Genomic DNA, 17,199 nt, shown 5'->3' with positions numbered 1-17,199 from the left:
ATTACCAGCAACAAACCTCTGGAGCTGGTTTGCATTGATTTCTTGTCTTTAGAAGTGGACAAGAGGAATATTGGGAACATTCTGGTCGTGACCGACCATTATACGCGATATGCGCAGGCATATCCCACACGTGATCAGAGGGCCACCACTGTCGCTCGGGTACTTTGGGAAAAATATTTCTCAGTTTATGGATTCCCAGCCCAGATACACTCGGATCAGGGACGAGACTTTGAGAGTCACCTTCTGAAGGAGGTGCTGAGGATAGCAGGAATTAAAAAGTCGAGGACAACGCCTTATCACCCGCAGGGTGACCCTCAGCCAGAGAGGTTCAACCGAACCCTGTTAGATATGTTAGGGACTTTGCGGCCAGAGCAGAAGGCAACCTGGAGCCAACATGTTGCATTTCTGGTGCACGCCTACAACGCCACCAAGAATGATGCTACGGAGTCACCCCATATCTCTTGATGTTTGGGCGAGAACCAAGATTACCCATAGACCTGTGCTTTGGTGTATCAGAGGATGGCGATAGCTATGAAACCCATCAGCAATATGTATCCCGACTACGAGAAAAGCTGCGGGATGCTTACCACTTAGCTGCATCTGCAGCTCAGAAGAATGCAGATCGTAACAAACATCGATATGATGCTAGAGTACGTCCGCAAGAGCTCCAGCCAGGGGACAGAGTCCTGCTGCGAAATTTGGGTATTGCTGGCAAACACAAGATAGCTGACAGATGGAAGGCAATACCTTACTTGGTGATGGAAAAGCTAGGAGACCTGCCGGTCTACAAGATCAAACCTGAAGAGGGTCCAGGGCAGACAAAGACCGTGCATAGAAACCTTTTGCTCCCGGTGGGGGAATTGGTAGGCAGCCCTTATGAGATGGGCCACAACAGGGCAATTGGGCAGAACAAAGGTGCTGTACCAAAGCCACTTCCCAACGTGGACAGCCAGCCTCCTGCAGCTAACCTACCCCTACTCAGCACATCTGAGAGTGAGTCTGAGGAGGAAGACACAACCATGGTGTATCCTAGGATGAAGACAAGATTGCAGTCTCGATCAGCTGAATCAAAAGAGACTACGTCCTCTTCCGCCCTAAACCCTATGGCAGAAGTATTTAGGCCCATTCCTGACACTCCTGAGCCACTGGTGGAACCCCCATGCAATGACTTACACAGATTATTGGACAGTGGCGACATACAGATGGAAGATGTCCCAAGCACCTTCGATCCTCCACGGTTAGAACTAGAAATGCAGGGGCCTATGCCAGTATCCGAGGGGAACTCACAGGAAACCTCCCCATCCGTCACTCAAGAGGATGTCCCCCCTACCACAGCAACAGAGTTTCTTCATAGGCGAGACAGAGTAATAAGACCAGTGAAACGGCTAACTTACGATGCACCTGGGGTGATTAGTGAGGAGCCAATACCTTTAGCACACAGGTTTGTGAAAGCTAAGGTGGGCTATCTGAGGCCCTTTGGAGGGGACCAGTAAGTTGGTATAGTAGGGAATGTGATTTGTCGGGACGACAAATTCTCGGCTGGGGGGAGGATGTAAGCAGAGTCAGGATGAGCCCTACCCTGACATCTGGTGGTACATTATGAGGAGTGGGCAAAGGAATTTTAGGAATGTGCATTTGCATTGGTAAACCCACTTCACTTAGCATAACACACAGCAGCATGGGAAGGTTATTTTCACACTGTGGAATCCCCAATTTCTTTGTTATTGGGGCAGGAAGGAAAAAAAGGGGCTGTTACCTTAATTATGTGAATGAGGAACTATGAGACTGCTTTATGACAGAAATGACTCAACCTACATTAAATAGTACTTGCCAGACAAGGGACAGGGGTTCCAAAACCCAGTGAAGGGAGAGAGGCTGGGGACTGGTGTCTGTACCTGATGGTATGGGCCCCTTTTGAGGGCCTGGAACACCAATTGCACTTCCTCCTCTCTCCACTGTTAAAGAGCAGAGCTAATTTTGAATCCTTTAGGAGTCCATCTAGAGGTTGCTGACCTGAATTCACGTTGGGCCATGTGGCAGTGGGGCTCTCCTACTACAAGTGGAAATCACTAGGAGCTGAAATCACTAAAAGAGCTAAGCTTACTAAGCTAAGATCACTGAGTGCTGTGTTAAGTAGTGGGAGAGCCTGAAGATCTATCACCAAGCAGCTGGCAGAGCGGAGCAGTCTGCAGCACGTTGGAGCAGCCCATGGAACAGTGAGCAGTGTGGAGCGGTTTGTGGGGGACGGCTGTCGTGGTTCACGGGTCTGCTGGAGGAGCGGCACAGCTGGTGGAGTGGAGCCAGTCGTGGTGAAGGCTGCAGCAGAACTCCACGGAGAAGCGGGCAGTCGGCCCTGGCCCACGTAAGGTGTCCCTTAACACCCTTGGTGTGCGACCCCCCCCATTTCCACCCAGGCTGGGGGGGGTAAAACTCTGCAGATAAACTTTTGAACTCTGGGGTGGCACTGACCGGAGACTGAGACTTTTGGGTTGTTGGACTTTGGGGTGATTGGACTTAAGACCCTAAGGACAGTGCCAAATGTACTTGGAGGTGGGTTTTTGCTTATGGTTTGTGTATAGTCCTGTTTGTGGTGTCTCTCCAACGTGATGCCACATTGTTTCCCTCCTTTATTAAAAGAATTTTGCTACACTCAGACTTCGTGCTTGCGAGTGGGGAAGTATTGCCTCCTAGAGGCGCCCGGGGGGGTGGTAGGTAATTGTCCCAGGTCACTGGGTGGGGGCTCGAGCCGGTTTTGCATTGTGTTATTGAAACGGAACCCCTGGATACTGAACCCGGCCCTTGTTGCTGCCAACTCAGAGGGGCAGAAGGGTTACACAAGCATTTGGACCGGTTAGGGTGGGTGTGGGCTCCCACATACCAGATCCTGCCGGGTCCATGGGGAGGAGGCGTGTGGGACTGAATTATTTACCGAGACATCTGGGACATTAGACCCCTTGGTATACCTAACTGATTTATAGTCAGTGCCCCAGACCAATGAACTGTTACCCCTGAAGGCGATTTGAAGCTTCGTCTGCAACTGAAGAAACCATAACCCGGTTGTGCCCTGCCAAGCAGTAATTTGTTGTCCCAAGAGTCCTGTTGGTCCTCTAGGGACAAAGGGGGGATTGTTAGGCCTGAATAAAGATGTAGCACAAAAACCAGTTATGTCAATCTGACTGAAGTCAGCATGTTTCATAAAGCCCTGGGAAAAAGTGAGATACGAAAGGGAGGTGCATTCCTCAAGTTACCAGCTGCGTTAACTCCTGTCTTCCAGTGTCTGGTGCTTGGCAACTATGCTGATAAGAAAGTTGCTGGGGCATCACAACTTGCTTACATTATAAAGAAAGACAGATGTGCTTTGTTATTAGGGTTTGTTACTAACCAAAGGGGGGTGGGATATGGGTTGTGTGAAGTGAATAATTTATGACGTAATAAAACTGTCTATATAAGCTAATACTAAGCTGTAAAGAGGGGGCTGGTTCTTTTCGGATACGAGCAGTTCTTTACTGACACGTGCACTTGTCAATAAAGAGCTTTTGTTTTGGACCTTGCTGGTGTTGTCTGTAACTCTGCGGTCAGACAACGAACTTCGCTGTTGGGGTTCGAGTCCCCGACACTGCCAAGTGCCTGCGCTCGCAGCCAGCCGTCTACAGGGGGCATCCGCCAACCATCCTCTGCTGCCATGTTGTCACGACTCACAGATCGTGCCCACTCTTGGCCCTGTGCGGTCCGTGGGGGGAGCTCCCTTCAGTGAGAGCCCTTCTTGGGGGTCCACTCTCTTTTGGGGGTTAAGCCCCTCCACCTCCTGGAGCCGCACCTCTCTGAGCATTAGCACGTCTGTCTCTCGCCATGGGCCCCCTCAGGGAATCCACTCACTCTGGACCCCCAGGGCCTCCACTCCCAGAGGGAATAATGCCACCTGTTCTCTAGACCAGAGCGCCTCTCAGGCAGCGTAACACAGGAGGGTTTATTGAGCATCTGGACCCAGCACAGGAAACTCTCAGGGCCTCAGGCCTGGCCTCCCTCAGCCCAGCACATCGCAGTCTCCCTGCAGCCAGGTGGGCTCTGCCTGCTCTCTCTGTCCAGCCCCCACCTGTGCTTTCCAGCTGGGGCATCTGAGATCACCTCCCCAATTCCTGCCTCTGTCCAATGTCTTCTCTCCAGGTAAACAGGGTGGCCTGGGCCTCCTCTCCCCTCTTCTGTCCTCTGTCCCCCTCTGGCTGGAAACGACTGATCTGGTCACCGGGGTCCACTCGTCACCCCCCATTGTCCTCCCACTGGCCAGAACTGGCTGTGACTCCTGAGCTGGGCCTCCGGGTCATCAGGTCCCCAGTCACCGGGGAATCCATTCTCCAGGCCATTGGCCGGGGTCCCAAGTTTCGTGGCTGGTCCTCTGTAACCAGAAACTCCCCACGGTCCCTGGGAGGAACCACTTCAGTGCGACAGCCCTTCTCGGGGGCCACAATCTCTCTCGGGGGTTAAGCCAGAGAGGCCTGAGCCCTGGGCCCAGAACAGGAAACACCCACATGGGGGGCGGGGACGGGGTCACTGGGGGGTTCCCCAGCCAGGGGGCAGCAGCAGCCGCTGGAGTTTCAGGGCCGCTGGCTGGGTGCTCGGTTCCTTCCCTCCCTCCCTCCCCCATCCCAGCTGACGCTCGTTCTCATCCCATTGAGGGAACTGACCCAGCTGGGCCCCAGCAGCCGGATCCCCCACTCACGGAGCCGGAGCGAGAAGGTGAGCGGGAGAAATGGAACAATTCATCCCCCAGGGAACAGGGCTCCCTGCTCAGACGCCCACGGGGCCATTCGGGCCGTTTGGAGGGGGATGGTCCCTGCAGACAGAACTGATGGGTTCAATTCTTCTATATAGAGGGTGATGGACAGATCCACGGGACGGACGGCCACAGGTCAGTGGGAATGTGGCTTAATGGGAGCATGTCTGATCAGGGATAGAAAGATGGACTAAGACCTTGTCTACATGAAAACTGGACCTGAAATGACGAATCCCGTGTGGTTCCCAACCCCCACTGGTGATCTCAGAGGGAGTCTGGGCTGTCAGAATTAGCCCCACCTGGTTTGATTCAGCCCCGGCTGGCAGACAAGCTCCCCTGTAGCTCTATAGACACAGGGACGTTCCTCCTCCCAAATAGGAACAGCCGCGCCCAGACCTGCTCCGCAGTGACTCCAGGTGTGAATGGCACCTCCTGGCCTGTCTCTGCTACAAGGAAACAGGAGGAAGTGAGCGTCCCCCCCAGGGAAGGAACAGGGTCTCCCCCAACTAAAATCCATCCTTCCCCTCCCCAGGACTGACAGTGACAATCGATGCTGAGTCAGCGGCTGGGGGAGATCACTGAGTCACTCTTTCATCCCCTCCCCAGGCCCTGATGGACACTGGTTCTATTTCCACAGGGGGAACCGACCTGATCCAGCCTGGAGCGGTGCTGGATCCCACCCACCTGGGCAGCAAAGGGCCAGGTACTGGGGCCGGGGGCATAGGCGCCAACTTCTCATGGCACCGGTGGGTGCTCGTGCCACCCACAGCCCCACCCTGACTCCACCCTTGCCCTGCCCCCCTTCCCCAGAGTCCCTACCCCAACCCTACCCCTATTGGATCCCTCCCCAAATCCCGGCCCCGCCTCCTCCCCTGAGTGCACCCGTTCCCCCTTCTTCCCCATCCATCCTAGGCTCTAATCTTTGTCCTTTTCTCTAAGCACCAGACCCCTCCCCCTGGGCCCCAACCAGAACCAGGAGAGAACCCAGGAGTCCTGGCTCCCAGCCCTTCCCCCCAATCACTAGACCCCATTCCCCTCCCAGAACTGGGGTATAAAACAAGGCAGCTCCTGGGGCATCAGGTTTACGCAGAGTTTCACTGGCAGCAGCAGAACAGGAAGTGAGCGCCGGCTCTGGGCAGACTTCCGCTGTGGCTGATTTATCCACTGCTCCTTTAACAACTCAGGATCTACATTTATCCCTCCCTCCCCCGCTCACGAGGGCCACAAACCACAACTCCCACCCCCCGTCCTGTCTCTGTGCCACAGCACTCGGCTAAGAACAGCATCTGCAGCGACACTACCTGAGAAGGAGGTTGTCCAGGCCCCTCCACCCTCATGCTCCAGGGCGGGTGCTGGGCCCAGCTGGGTCAGGAAGGAACCTCTGCCATACTGCATGGGAGAGGGTTGCTCCACACAGAGCACTGTTTGGGGTGTGGTTGGGGGTGCCCTCCTCTGCCCTGACCTGCTGTTCCAGGGAGGCTACACAGGCCTATTGGAGAAGGTCAGGGCAGCCTGGGCATCTCTTGATACCTCCTGAGATTCCCCCATTCCCAGATGGTCCCTGGACTGGGCAGCTCCCATGTGGGGCTGGAAGGTGATCGGGGTGGGGGTGGGGGACCAGGCAGCTGCAGCGGGGGATGTGGGTTGCTGGGCATTGCAGGAAGCTGGCCTTGCTCTGACCACAGTAGATTTGGGCTGGAGATTGCAGAGAAACCACCTGATGGTGCAGAAAGGGGCCGAGCGCATCACGGGCTTCCTGGGGCTGCAGCCTTCGGTGCAGTTCCTGATTCCCCTCGCACTCGGGCCTCAGGCTCGGTGGAGCTCAGCACTGGGGTGTTGGTGGAAGCGCTGAGGGGCCCCCCACTGCCCCATCATGGCGTCTGCTCTCACCGTCCTCCTCCTCGGTGAGTATTGGAGACAGCCAGGGTGTGTGTGTCGGGGGGTGGAGATGAGAGCAGGGCGTGTGCCCATGGCGGGTTGGATCCAGTTGCTCTGGGATCTGGTCACTAACCAGCCGTTTCCTCTCCAGGCTGCTGGCTGGCCAGGCACAGTGGGGTGTGGGGAGGTGAGTATCAGTCTGTGGGGAGGACAGTAACCTCAAGGCCGGGGGAGGGGAACTGAGCCCTGAACCTTCCCCAAAACTCAATCCAAACTCCCCCTGTGAGCTCAGACCCGGCCCCGTTCTTCTCTTCCCTGCCCCGCCCCGCTAGGGAGTAACTAGGAGCTGACTCTGGCTCCTGAGGGCTGACAAAGCAGCTGGGAACCGTCCCTTCGTTCAATGTCCTGCCCCCCACAGGCTGTGAGGATCGGTGGGGGGGGCACGTGGATTTATTTCAGCTCATACAAAGGCTAACAGGGCCCGTCCGTGGGCTCTAGATCCCCTTGGGGAACCAAAACAGTCATGGTCAGTGCAACCATGGGGGAGAAACCCCCAGATCCACCCCCACCCCCAAGAGCTCCCTCCCCTGCACTCACAGTCCCCCTGTTCCCAAGGCCTGGGGAAAGATGGGTCTTGTGTGATTCTATTTCCAACCCCGGGGTCAGGGGCAGAGCTGCAGGGGGGGCGCTGGTCAGGCTTCCTGGCTGGCCTCGGGCAGGGCGGGGAGGCAGGTGATCTCTCATGCAGCCGGGTCCTGAGCTACGTCTGGGTGAACCCCCTGCCCCCGAGCCCCATGGGCAGTCAGTGCCAACCCTGGTAGGGGACAGACTCCTAGAGAGGCCGAATGACGGATGGACTGAATTGGAGTGGAGGGGAGGTGGGGGGGGGGTTGTCTCCCCTGTTTAACTCCTGTCTGTTGTTGAAAGCAGGGCGTGAATACCCCAAACCCACCATCTGGGTGAGCCCCAGCAGGGTGGTGGCGCTCGGGAGAAGCGTCACCATCCGCTGTGAGGGTTTGTACCCGGGCATGCAGTTCTTTCTGCGTAAAGCTGGACACCCGAACCTGCAGGTGTGGACAGTGCCTGATGGGCCTGTGGCTGAATTTCCCATCCCCAGTGTCAGCCGGGAAGATGGAGGGAGCTACACCTGCGAATATCGCTCCATAACGGAACCGAGTCGCTGGTCGCATCTCAGCGACTCCGTCGAGATCATTGTAGGAGGTGAGGGGCCTGGCTTAGCACCCCGGCTCCCAGCCCCACATGCAGCCAGATCCTCAGGAGGTCTCTGCACTGATGGGACGCTCAGAGTCTGGCTCTGCCCTGAGCCCAGCAGAGGGCACAGAGTCACTGGGGGGTTCCCCAGCCAGGGGGGAGCAGCAGCTGCTGGAGATTCATGGCTGAGGGAGTGGGGTCGCTGACCCCAGGGGGAGCTGCAGAGCAGGGGCCTTTCCCAGGCAACACAGCAGTTAGGGGGTGATGGACGGAGCTGAAGGTTATAAAGCTCTGTGTATAGTAGAGACTTGCACAGTCCCCTACAAGTCAGTGGTGGTGCTGTGTGTACGTGGGGAAAGGATCCCGCTATTGTGGGGGAACTCTCCTGGCTCATATCCGCCCCGGTGGGATTGGCTAGTGAAAGGATCTGAGTCCTCGCTCCCACTCCCTTTACTCAGAGGCCTGTCTGACCTCGAGGGCTCCCCTTCCTCCCTCCCCTGTGGCAGAGTCCTCGTAACCCTGGCCAGGCTGGGCCCCGGATCCCTGGGGGCTCGACCCCCAGTCTTGTTGTGGTCACTTAGGGCAGGGGCGAGGGTGTCCCCACTCCGGGGCACTTCCCTGACCACTGATCAGTACACAGAGTTCAGAGCACGTAAAATTTATTAAACAACAATCAATTTAAAAAAAATAAGGAAAAAAATAGGAACGGTTCGAGGGAAACCCGTCACCCTGCTCTGTGGCACGGGGACATCACACCCAGTGTCTTTGGGATGTCAGGGCAGTTAAGCCTGTTCCTCACACATCCCAGGCCCCTTCTCAGGCCCTGGCTGGGCTGCATGGACGCTGCAGGTCGGACACTCGCTCTGGCAGTGGCCACACGTTCTCAGGCTCCCCTTCTTCCCAGCGTCACCCCTGCGCTGTCGGGGGTACAATAACCCTCTCCCCCCCAAGTCTGGCCTGCAGGGTGTCGTGGCTGGGGGCATCTCCCTGCGCTGGGCCCACTGCCCGGGGTCCCCCCTCGCTCTCCCCAGCTGCTCACCACACCCAGCTCTGGACTGCTCCAGCCCCAGCTTCACACTGCCTCAGCACGGCTGCTGCAGCTCTGCTCCCAGGGCAGGTCCGCTCTGGGGGCTGTGCTCTGGCTTTGGGGCTGCAGCTCCGCGCCCAGCTCAGCTCAGCCCCAGCTCTCTCCTTAGCTCGGCCCCCGTCTGCCTGACCCAGGCATTCCAGCTCACACAGGACAGGACCCGCCCCCCAGCCTCCTGACTCCCTAATTAGCCTGCCCGCCCTGTCAATCAGGCTGACCTAGAGCGTTGGCCTCTCCCCATTGTTCCTGGGGACTGTCAGTCTCAGGGTTCTGCCTTCCCATCGACCTGTCCCCTTTTGGTTCTGGGAGCTACCCAACCAAAAAACCCCCACTGAATGTCCTTTTACATGTGCACAGAACCCAGGAGTCCTGGCCCCCATCCCCCCTGCTCTCCCCCTGCTCTCCCCACTAGACCCCACTCCCCTCCCAGAGCCGGGCAGAGAACCCAGGAGTCCTGGCTCCCAGCCCTCCCAGCAGAGAAGCCAGGGAGTGAATGGGCCCTGGAGACTGGCCTGGCCTGTCACCCGCCGGGGAGCAGGGCTCTGGGCCCCAGGGGCTGGGGTTGCTCCGTGTCTCATGCTGTAGCCCAGGGCTGAGTGGAAACTCTGGCCCCTGTGGAAAGGGATCCAGGAGCCCGTCCCCAGGGCCGCCGGGTCTGACCCACCACTGAGGCCGCGTGGTGAGGATGGGCCCCAGGACTGAGTGACGGGGCCTGTGTCTCACGGCCTGTCTGCTTCCCACTGCAGAGCCCAGCTACCCCAAACCCAGCATCTCCCTGAGCCCCAGCGGGGGGGTCTCCCTGGGGGGAGCCGTGACTGTCCGGTGTCGGGGGCAGCACCAGGGCGTGTGGTTCGTGCTGAATAAAGAGGGACGTCATTTCCCACCTGTGGATTCGGACGGGTTGGAGGCTGAGTTTCCCATCAGCAACATTCACCGGGATCTTGGCGGGAGCTACAGCTGCTCCTATCACAGCAAATCGGAGCCATTCAACGTGTCAGACCCCAGTGACCCCGTGGAGCTGGTGGTGAGAGGTGAGGGGCCTGGCTCAGCGTCCCTGTTCCCAGCCCCACCCCCCAGCCTGACCCTCAATGGGACGCTCAGAGCCAGGCTCTGCCCTGACCCCGGCCGGGGAGCAGGGATGGAGTCACTGGGGGGTTCCCCGGCCGGGGGGAGCAGCAGCCCCCGGATACCCGGGGCAGGGAGGCTGCTTTAATGCTGCCCCTTGTGCGTAGGAACCGGGAGTCTCTATTTAATCCCTTGATCCCATCCCCTCTGTTCTCCAGGCCCCGCCACAGGCAGTGCCCCGGCTGGGGCTGAATGAGGCAGGGGCTGCAGGAGAAGTGATGGCTTGGTGGACACGGCACTGAGCTGGGACCCAGGAGATCTGACCCAGCTCCTGGCGCAGCCACTGACTGTGTGATGGGAGCACGTTGCCATTTTCAAAAGTGTCCTTTCTTGTGGGAGGGGAGCCCTCAGTCTTGAGGGATCTCAGGGATGCCATGAATGAGGCAGGGGCCACACATGGCATATGAGCACCCCAAGAACTAGGCAACTGCAGCTCGGTGTCTGTGGGGCTGGCAGCCCAGCTCGCAGGGCCAGATTCTGGGTCAGGGGGTGTCATGGATTCACAGATCGTGCCCACTCTTGGCCCCATGTGGTCCGTGGGGGGGGGGGGGGGTTCCCCTTTCAGTGAGACAGCTCTTCTTGGAGGTCCATTGAGGGTTTATTGAGAGTTGAACACAGCCCAGGAAATTCTCCGGGCCTCAGGCCTGGCCTCCCTCAGCACAGCACATCCCAGTCCCCCTTGCATCCAGGTGGGCTCTGCCTGCTCCCCTCTCCAGCCCAGAGCCCCCCTGCTTCCCAGCTGGGCATCTGATACCCCCAGCCTCAAGCCCCCCCTCTGATCATTGTCTTCTCTCCAGGTAAACAGGCTCGTAAACAGGGTCACCTGGGTCTCCTCTCTTCTGTCCTCTGGCCCCTTTGGCTGGAACCGGCTGGTTAGGTCACAGGGGTTCTCTCTTCGCAGCCCATTGTCCTCCCACTGACCAGAACCGGTTGTGACTCCTGAGCTAGGTCTCCAGTGAGGGTCATCAGGTCACCAGTCACGGGAGTGACCCTCCTCCGGCCGTCGGCTGGGGTCGCAAGTTCCCTCTCTGGTCCTCTGCAACAACAAAATCCCTCTCCCCTCACCTCGTTAAACCAGTAACACCCAGGGGCACTGAGTCCCACTCCCTCTGCATGCAAACCGTTGGAAAACCAAGAAAAGATAAGAAAATCCCCCACTTTGTCACAAGGGGACTCTGGGATCTGTGAGAGAATCTCTGCCAGGGGCCCCGTGGATCTGCCCATGCCAGAGCTGGCCGGGGAATCATAGATTAGGGTTGGAAGAGACCTCAGGTGGTTCTAGTCCAATCTCCTGCTCAAAGCAGGACCAACCCCAACTTAATCATCCCAGCCAGGGCTTTGTCAAGCTGGGCCTTAAAAACCTCTAAAGAAGGAGATTCCACCACCTCCCCAGGGAACCCAGTCCAGTGCTTCACCACCCTCCTAGTGAAATAGTGTTTCCTAATATCCAACCTAAACCTCCCCCACTGCAATTTGAGACCATTGCTCCTTGTTCTGCCATCTGCCCCCACTGAGAACAGCCGAGCTCCATCCTCTTTGGAAACCCCCTGCAGGTAGTTGAAGGCTGCTATCAAATCCCCTCTCACTCTTCTCTTCTGCAGCTAGAGGATGGGGCCGGGTGGGTGCCTGGGTCTGGCTCTCACAGCCTGTCTCCTGTGCGCAGATCCCAGCTTACCCAGACCCTCCATCTCCCTGAGCCCCACCGGGGTCACCGCCCCAGGGGCAGACGTCACCATCCGGTGTCAGGGGCAGCGCCGGGACATGAGGTTCTTCCTGCACAAGGCTGGAGACCTGAACCCGCAGCGACACATGGACCCTGCTGGGGCCAGGGCCGAGTTCCGCATCCCCAGCGTGGGCCGGCAGCACGGAGGGAGCTACAGCTGCAGCTACCGGCCCCGGTCAGAGCCCTTCATCTCCTCGCAGCCCAGCGATCCCGTGCAGCTGGTGGTAGCAGGTGAGGGGCCCAGCTCGGCGTCCCCGATCTCAGCCCCACACCCAGCTGGACCCTCAGAAGTTTGGCACCTGACGGGATGCTCAGAGCCAGGCTCTGCCCAGACCCCTAGGACTGGCCTGGCCAGGGAGCAGGGACAGTGTCGCTGGGGGGTTCCCCAGCCAGGGGGGAGCAGCAGCTCCTGGAGGTTCAGGGCTGGGGGAGGGGGGAACCCTGCCCCCAGGGGGAGCTGCAGAGCAGGGGCCTTTCCCAGGGGATGCTCCCCCGGCTGCCCCTGCCCTGGGGACGCACAGAGGAGTCAGGGCCCAGAGGCTGCCGAGCCGGCACCGTCCCCAGCCACAACCCCCCTCCCCGGACTGACAGTAGCGACCGATGCTGAGTCACGGGCTGAGGTGGATTAAGGTTTCCTGGGGCCCTGGGCCAGGGCAAGGGAGATCCCTCCAACCCTTCCACCTGCGTCCCTCTCTTGTCTTGCCTCCTTGTCTTGAAGCCTCGCCCATGGCCCCGCCCCTTTCTGCCCCTGCCCCTCTCCCCCCTGCTGCCCCAGGCCCGGAGAAGCTCTGTCCCTGCCCCTTGGCCGCAGGTTGCAGTGGGGAGTGAGAGTCCCCCAGCCCTGAGGCCATGGCAGGTAGCGAGAATCCTCCTGTCCCAGGGCCTCAGCGTAGGTCCTGGTGCTTAGCCTTCCCCTGCCCCCCACTCCACCGTGCTTCTGCGGGGGACAAGGGTCCGGGTGCTGGGGCTTCTCCTGTCCTACATGCCCAGCGGCCAGGACTCTGGGGTAACCAAAACATTCATGGTCAGTGCAACCATGGGGAGAACTCCTCAGATGCATCCCCACCCCCAGATTCATCCCCCAACAGCTCCCTCCCCTGCACTCACAGCTCCCCTGTTCCCAAGTGTCACGGAGTCCCCGGGCGATGCTCTGGAACTGCTCCCCACCAAGCCAGGCAGGACTCTGGGGAGCCTCCTCTCCCTTGGAGCAGACTGTCTCCAGGGCAAGAAGCTCACACGGCTTCACCTCCTGGGTCTCTCCTTGGAACATTCAGCATCCTCTGCCCCTCCGTGCGCTTCCCACAGCGAGTCCACCCCAGCGGGGTCCTGGGGAAGCCACAGGGTCCTGCACCCCCACTTCGCAGTCAGACGTGACTCTCAGCCAGCCAGTAACACAGAGGTTTATTTGATGACAGGAACAGGGTCTAAAACAGAGCTTGTAGGTACAGAGAACCGGACCCCTCGGCCGGGTCCATTCTGGGGGGCAGTGAGCCAGACCCCCACGTCTGCACTCAGGGCTGACTCTGGCTTTTTTGCCGCCCCAAGCAAAAAAACCCAACCAACCAAACAAAAAAAAAACCTGTGCGGGGGCCGGAGCAGCAAAGGGCGGAGGGTGGGGTGGGGCAAGTCTGCCGCTCAGCCAGAGCGGTGAAGGAGCGGGGAACAAACCTGCCAGCCTGAACAGCAATGAGGGGGCAGGAAACCAACCTGCTGGCCGGCCGGAGCAGCAAAGGGTGGGGGCGGGGGAAGGAAACCTGCCGGCCGGTAGGAGCAATGAAGGATGGGGATGCCTGAAACAAACCTACCGGCTAGAGCAATGAAGGGGGGAGGACCTGAAACAAACCTGCCAGCCGGAGCAGCAAAGGGGCGGGCAGAGCAATGAAGCGGGAGGGCAGGAAACCTGCCAGCGACGAAGGAGGGAGGGCGGGAAACAGCATGGGGTCGGAGCAGCATGGGGGGGCGTGAAACAAACCTGCCAGCCGGAGCAGCAAAGGAGCGGGGGGGCGGGGACGTGAAACAAACCTGCCGGCTGGAGCAGCAAAGGGCGGGTGGGTGCGAAACAAATTGCCCGGCCGGCCAGAGCAGCGAAGGGAAGAAAAAACAAAACAAAACAAAATACCTGTGGGGCGGCAGGAGCGTGGGGACTCCCAGCCCTGCAGACCCCGACAGTGGAATGCACACCCTAGCTCGGGGGGAGGAGTGCGGGGGGGTGGAGCGAGAAGCGGGGTGGCCAGGGCTTCCTTAAGCTGGGCGCACGCCATGCGGCTCCTCCTGCCGTGCCGCCTGCCGGGAGGGCTCCGCGCCGCTCCAGTGGGCAGGCAGGGAAGGACGCGGTCTGCGTGCTGGGCTTGCTGCAGACCTGGCACCGCTCCCAGCAGCTCCCCTCCTCTGCGCCGCAGCCCCCTACAGAGCGGCAGGAGCAGCAAACCAAAAAAAAACCCTGCAAGGGTGGAGGGAGGAAGCGCAAAAAAAAAAAAAAAAAAGGATTCGGCGGGATGCCGCCCCTTGGAGTCTGCCGCCCCAAGCACCAGCCAGTGAATCTGTCTGGGCCTCAGTTTCCCCAGGGGGCTGGGAGGGTGAGTCCCTTCCTATGTGGGGCTCAGGCCCTGCAGTGCTGGGCGCCAGAGACCAGTCCATGTATCGTCTGTGTCCAGGGCAGGTCAGAAGCAGGGAATGATGCAGGGGCCACACACGGCATATGAGGATCGCAGGAACTAGGGAGCCGCAGCTCAGTGTCTGTGTGGTGGGAGCCCAGCTCGCAGGGCCGGGATTCTGGTTGTGGGGAACTCTGGGACCTGGGAGAGAATCTCTGTCCAGGCCCCCCTGGATCCCCCTGTGTCTAGGGCAGCCCAGGGAGGCCGAGGCTGGGTGGGTGCCTGGGTCTGGCTCTCAGTGTCTGTCTCCTGTGCACAGATCCCAGCTTACCCAGACCCTCCATCGCTCTGAGCCCCACTTGGGTCACAGCCCCAGGGGCAGACATCACCATCCGGTGTCAGGGGCAGCGCCGGGACGTGAGGTTCTTCCTGCACAAGGCTGGAGACCTGAACCCGCAGCGACACATGGGCCCTGCTGGGGCCAGGGCCGAGTTCCGCATCCCCAGCGTGGGCCGGCAGCACGGAGGGAGCTACAGCTGCAGCTACCGGCCCCGGTCAAAGCCCTTAGTCTCATCCTACACAAGCAGCTCTGTGGAGCTGGTGGTAGCAGGTGAGGGGCCTGGCTCAGCATTTTCACTCCCAGCCCGATCCTCCGGGGGGGTGGGGGGGGTTCTCCATGATCGTGGGATGCTCAGAGCCAGGCTCTGTCCTGAGCCCTGGGCCCAACAGAGGGGACACCTGGCCAGGGAGTGGAGGGGTGGGTGGCAGGTATAATAGGCCAGGGGCTGCTCGAGCTGGCCAGCTTGGGCCTGGTGCTGCTCGGGCCAGGCGGCCCAGGGCTGTGGTTGGCTGGCCAGCTGGGAGCTGTGGCTACTCCGGCATAGCCCAGGGATGAGGTTGCTCAGACTAGCCTGCGTGGCTGGGCCTGGTGGGCCTGGCCAGCCGTCGGGTGGGATCAGTTGGCCGGCATGGCTGGGGCTCAGGTCGGTTGGCTGTCTGGGGCTTACCCAGGAGTGGGGGTGGCCTCGGGGGGGGGGGGGGGGCACTGTCTCGGGGCTCTGGACGGCCTGGGGTTCTCCGGCCATGGGAGCTGGTGGCGAGGGGGCCCTCAGGGCTCCTGCCACAGGAAGTGGGGCCTTGTGTGGCAGGGGTGGGGCTGCAGGGCTAACCTCCCGGAAATGGGGGGTGAATCCACCGCCCATGGGGGATGGAGTCACTGGGGGGAGCAGCAGCTGCTGGAGATTTGAGTCTGAGGGAGGGGGGATCCCTGCCCCTAGGGGGAGCTGCAGAGCAGGGGCCTTTCGCAGGGGGATGCTCCCCATCAGCCAGCCCTTCCCCACTCCCCTGGAAACCCAGCACTCAATGGGGAGCTCTGCTGGGGAGGGGCCGGTGGCTGGGTCGCTGTGTCGGCCCCTCCTCGCCCAGGGTCTGCGTCTCATGGACTGTCTCCTTCTGCTCCCAGAGCCCTCTCTGCCCAAGCCCTCCATCTCCGTCCGCCCCACCCGGGGGGTCACCCTCGGGGGACCTGCCACCATCCTCTGCCGGGCTCGGTCCCAGAACGCCACCTTCCTTCTCTATAAAGACGGACGCTACTGGGGGCGCATGGCCCCCGCGGGGGACATGGCCGAGTTCCCTGTGGCCGGCGCCAGATGGGAAGATGCGGGGAGCTACAGCTGCTCCTATCACACCACGCGGGAGCCGGTTGCTGTGTCCCACCCCAGCGACCCCACGCGGCTGGTAGTGAGAGGTGAGGGCCCCAGACTGGTGTCTCCTAGTCACTCTGCCCCAGAGCCCAGGCAGCGAGGGGGCAGCAAGGGGGCAGGGGGAGGGACCCCGTAGGCCAATTAAATGAGCTCATCCTGCCCAAGGAGCCGGCCCCAGGGGGAGCCACGAAGGGCTGGGCCTGGGTGGGGAGAATGGCTGGAATTACTGTGGGTATGTGGGGCCCAGACGCCATGGGGAGGGGCTCCCTGCATTGGGATGGATCAAGGGGTTCGCACAGGGACAGGCAGGGTGGGGGGATGGGGAGAGGGAGCTGTCCTGGTTTCCTGTTTTGGGATGGGGCAGGAGGGGGCAGTTGCCCTGGTGGGTCTGACTGCACCAACCCCCCTTCCCCTTTTGTCACCCCCAGATTACACCCAGGGCAACATCGTCCGTCTGGCCCTGAGCACTGGGGTCCTGCTGGCCCTGGCGCTGATCCTGGCCGAGGCTGCGCACGGCTGGAGGAGGGGCAGACGCTAGGTGAGGTGACCCCCCCCCGCAATTCCCCCCCACTACAGCCTGGCTTCCTCAGCGTGGGGGGAGGGCAGTGGGGTCACCGTCACCTCGAATGACGTGACGCCGCGTCATCAGGACGGAGCTGGAAGGACCAGTGCAGCTGAACCCGTCTGAGCGTCCGGATGGGCCCGGCTTGGCATGGGGCTGGGGGAGGGCGGTGCCAGGGCCTCCCTTTGTGGGGTGGTAGAAATGGCTAACAGCAGTGGGATGGAGAGCCCACGCCATGGGGCACCCTAGGGGAGAGCTCCAGGCCCTACAAGGAGGCCAGGTGGTCGCTTAGGACAGGGGCGAGAGTGTCCCCACTCCCAGGCCCCTGCCCACAGCTTGGCCGTGCCGCAGGGACGTTGCGGGTCAGACACTTGCTCTGGCTGTAGGTGGCAGGACCCTTAATCCCAGCGTTGCCCCTGTGGGGGTTACAATCCCCCTCCGAGTCCGGCCTGCAGAGCCTCTTGGCTGGGGGCGTCTCCCTGTGCTCCAGGGCCCCCCTGGCTCTGCCCAGCAGCTCACCGTACCCAGCCCCAGCCCCACTCTG

At 60.4% G+C, this 17,199-nt stretch overlaps 1 protein-coding gene across 1 annotated transcript in view; it reads left to right on the top strand.

Annotated features, from left to right (window-relative positions):
• The window catches only part of LOC120388453 (immunoglobulin superfamily member 1-like), a 39,403-nt gene that overhangs the window by 20,254 nt on the left and 1,950 nt on the right, over positions 1 to 17,199 (top strand). Inside the window, exons 3-9 of the mRNA XM_039510274.1 lie at positions 4,648 to 4,734; positions 5,378 to 5,474; positions 7,580 to 7,863; positions 9,784 to 9,972; positions 11,976 to 12,027; positions 15,853 to 16,137; positions 16,522 to 16,631. Of these exons, the coding sequence (XP_039366208.1) occupies positions 4,648 to 4,734; positions 5,378 to 5,474; positions 7,580 to 7,863; positions 9,784 to 9,972; positions 11,976 to 12,027; positions 15,853 to 16,137; positions 16,522 to 16,631 (1,104 nt within the window). The remainder of the gene's footprint in view (positions 1 to 4,647; positions 4,735 to 5,377; positions 5,475 to 7,579; positions 7,864 to 9,783; positions 9,973 to 11,975; positions 12,028 to 15,852; positions 16,138 to 16,521; positions 16,632 to 17,199) is intronic.

This window comes from Mauremys reevesii, linkage group 22 (assembly GCF_016161935.1).
Source record: "Mauremys reevesii isolate NIE-2019 linkage group 22, ASM1616193v1, whole genome shotgun sequence".
NCBI classification, from domain to species: Eukaryota; Metazoa; Chordata; order Testudines; family Geoemydidae; genus Mauremys; species Mauremys reevesii.
Note: the sequence above shows the minus strand (reverse complement) of the source record. Positions and strands in the feature narration are given on the sequence as shown.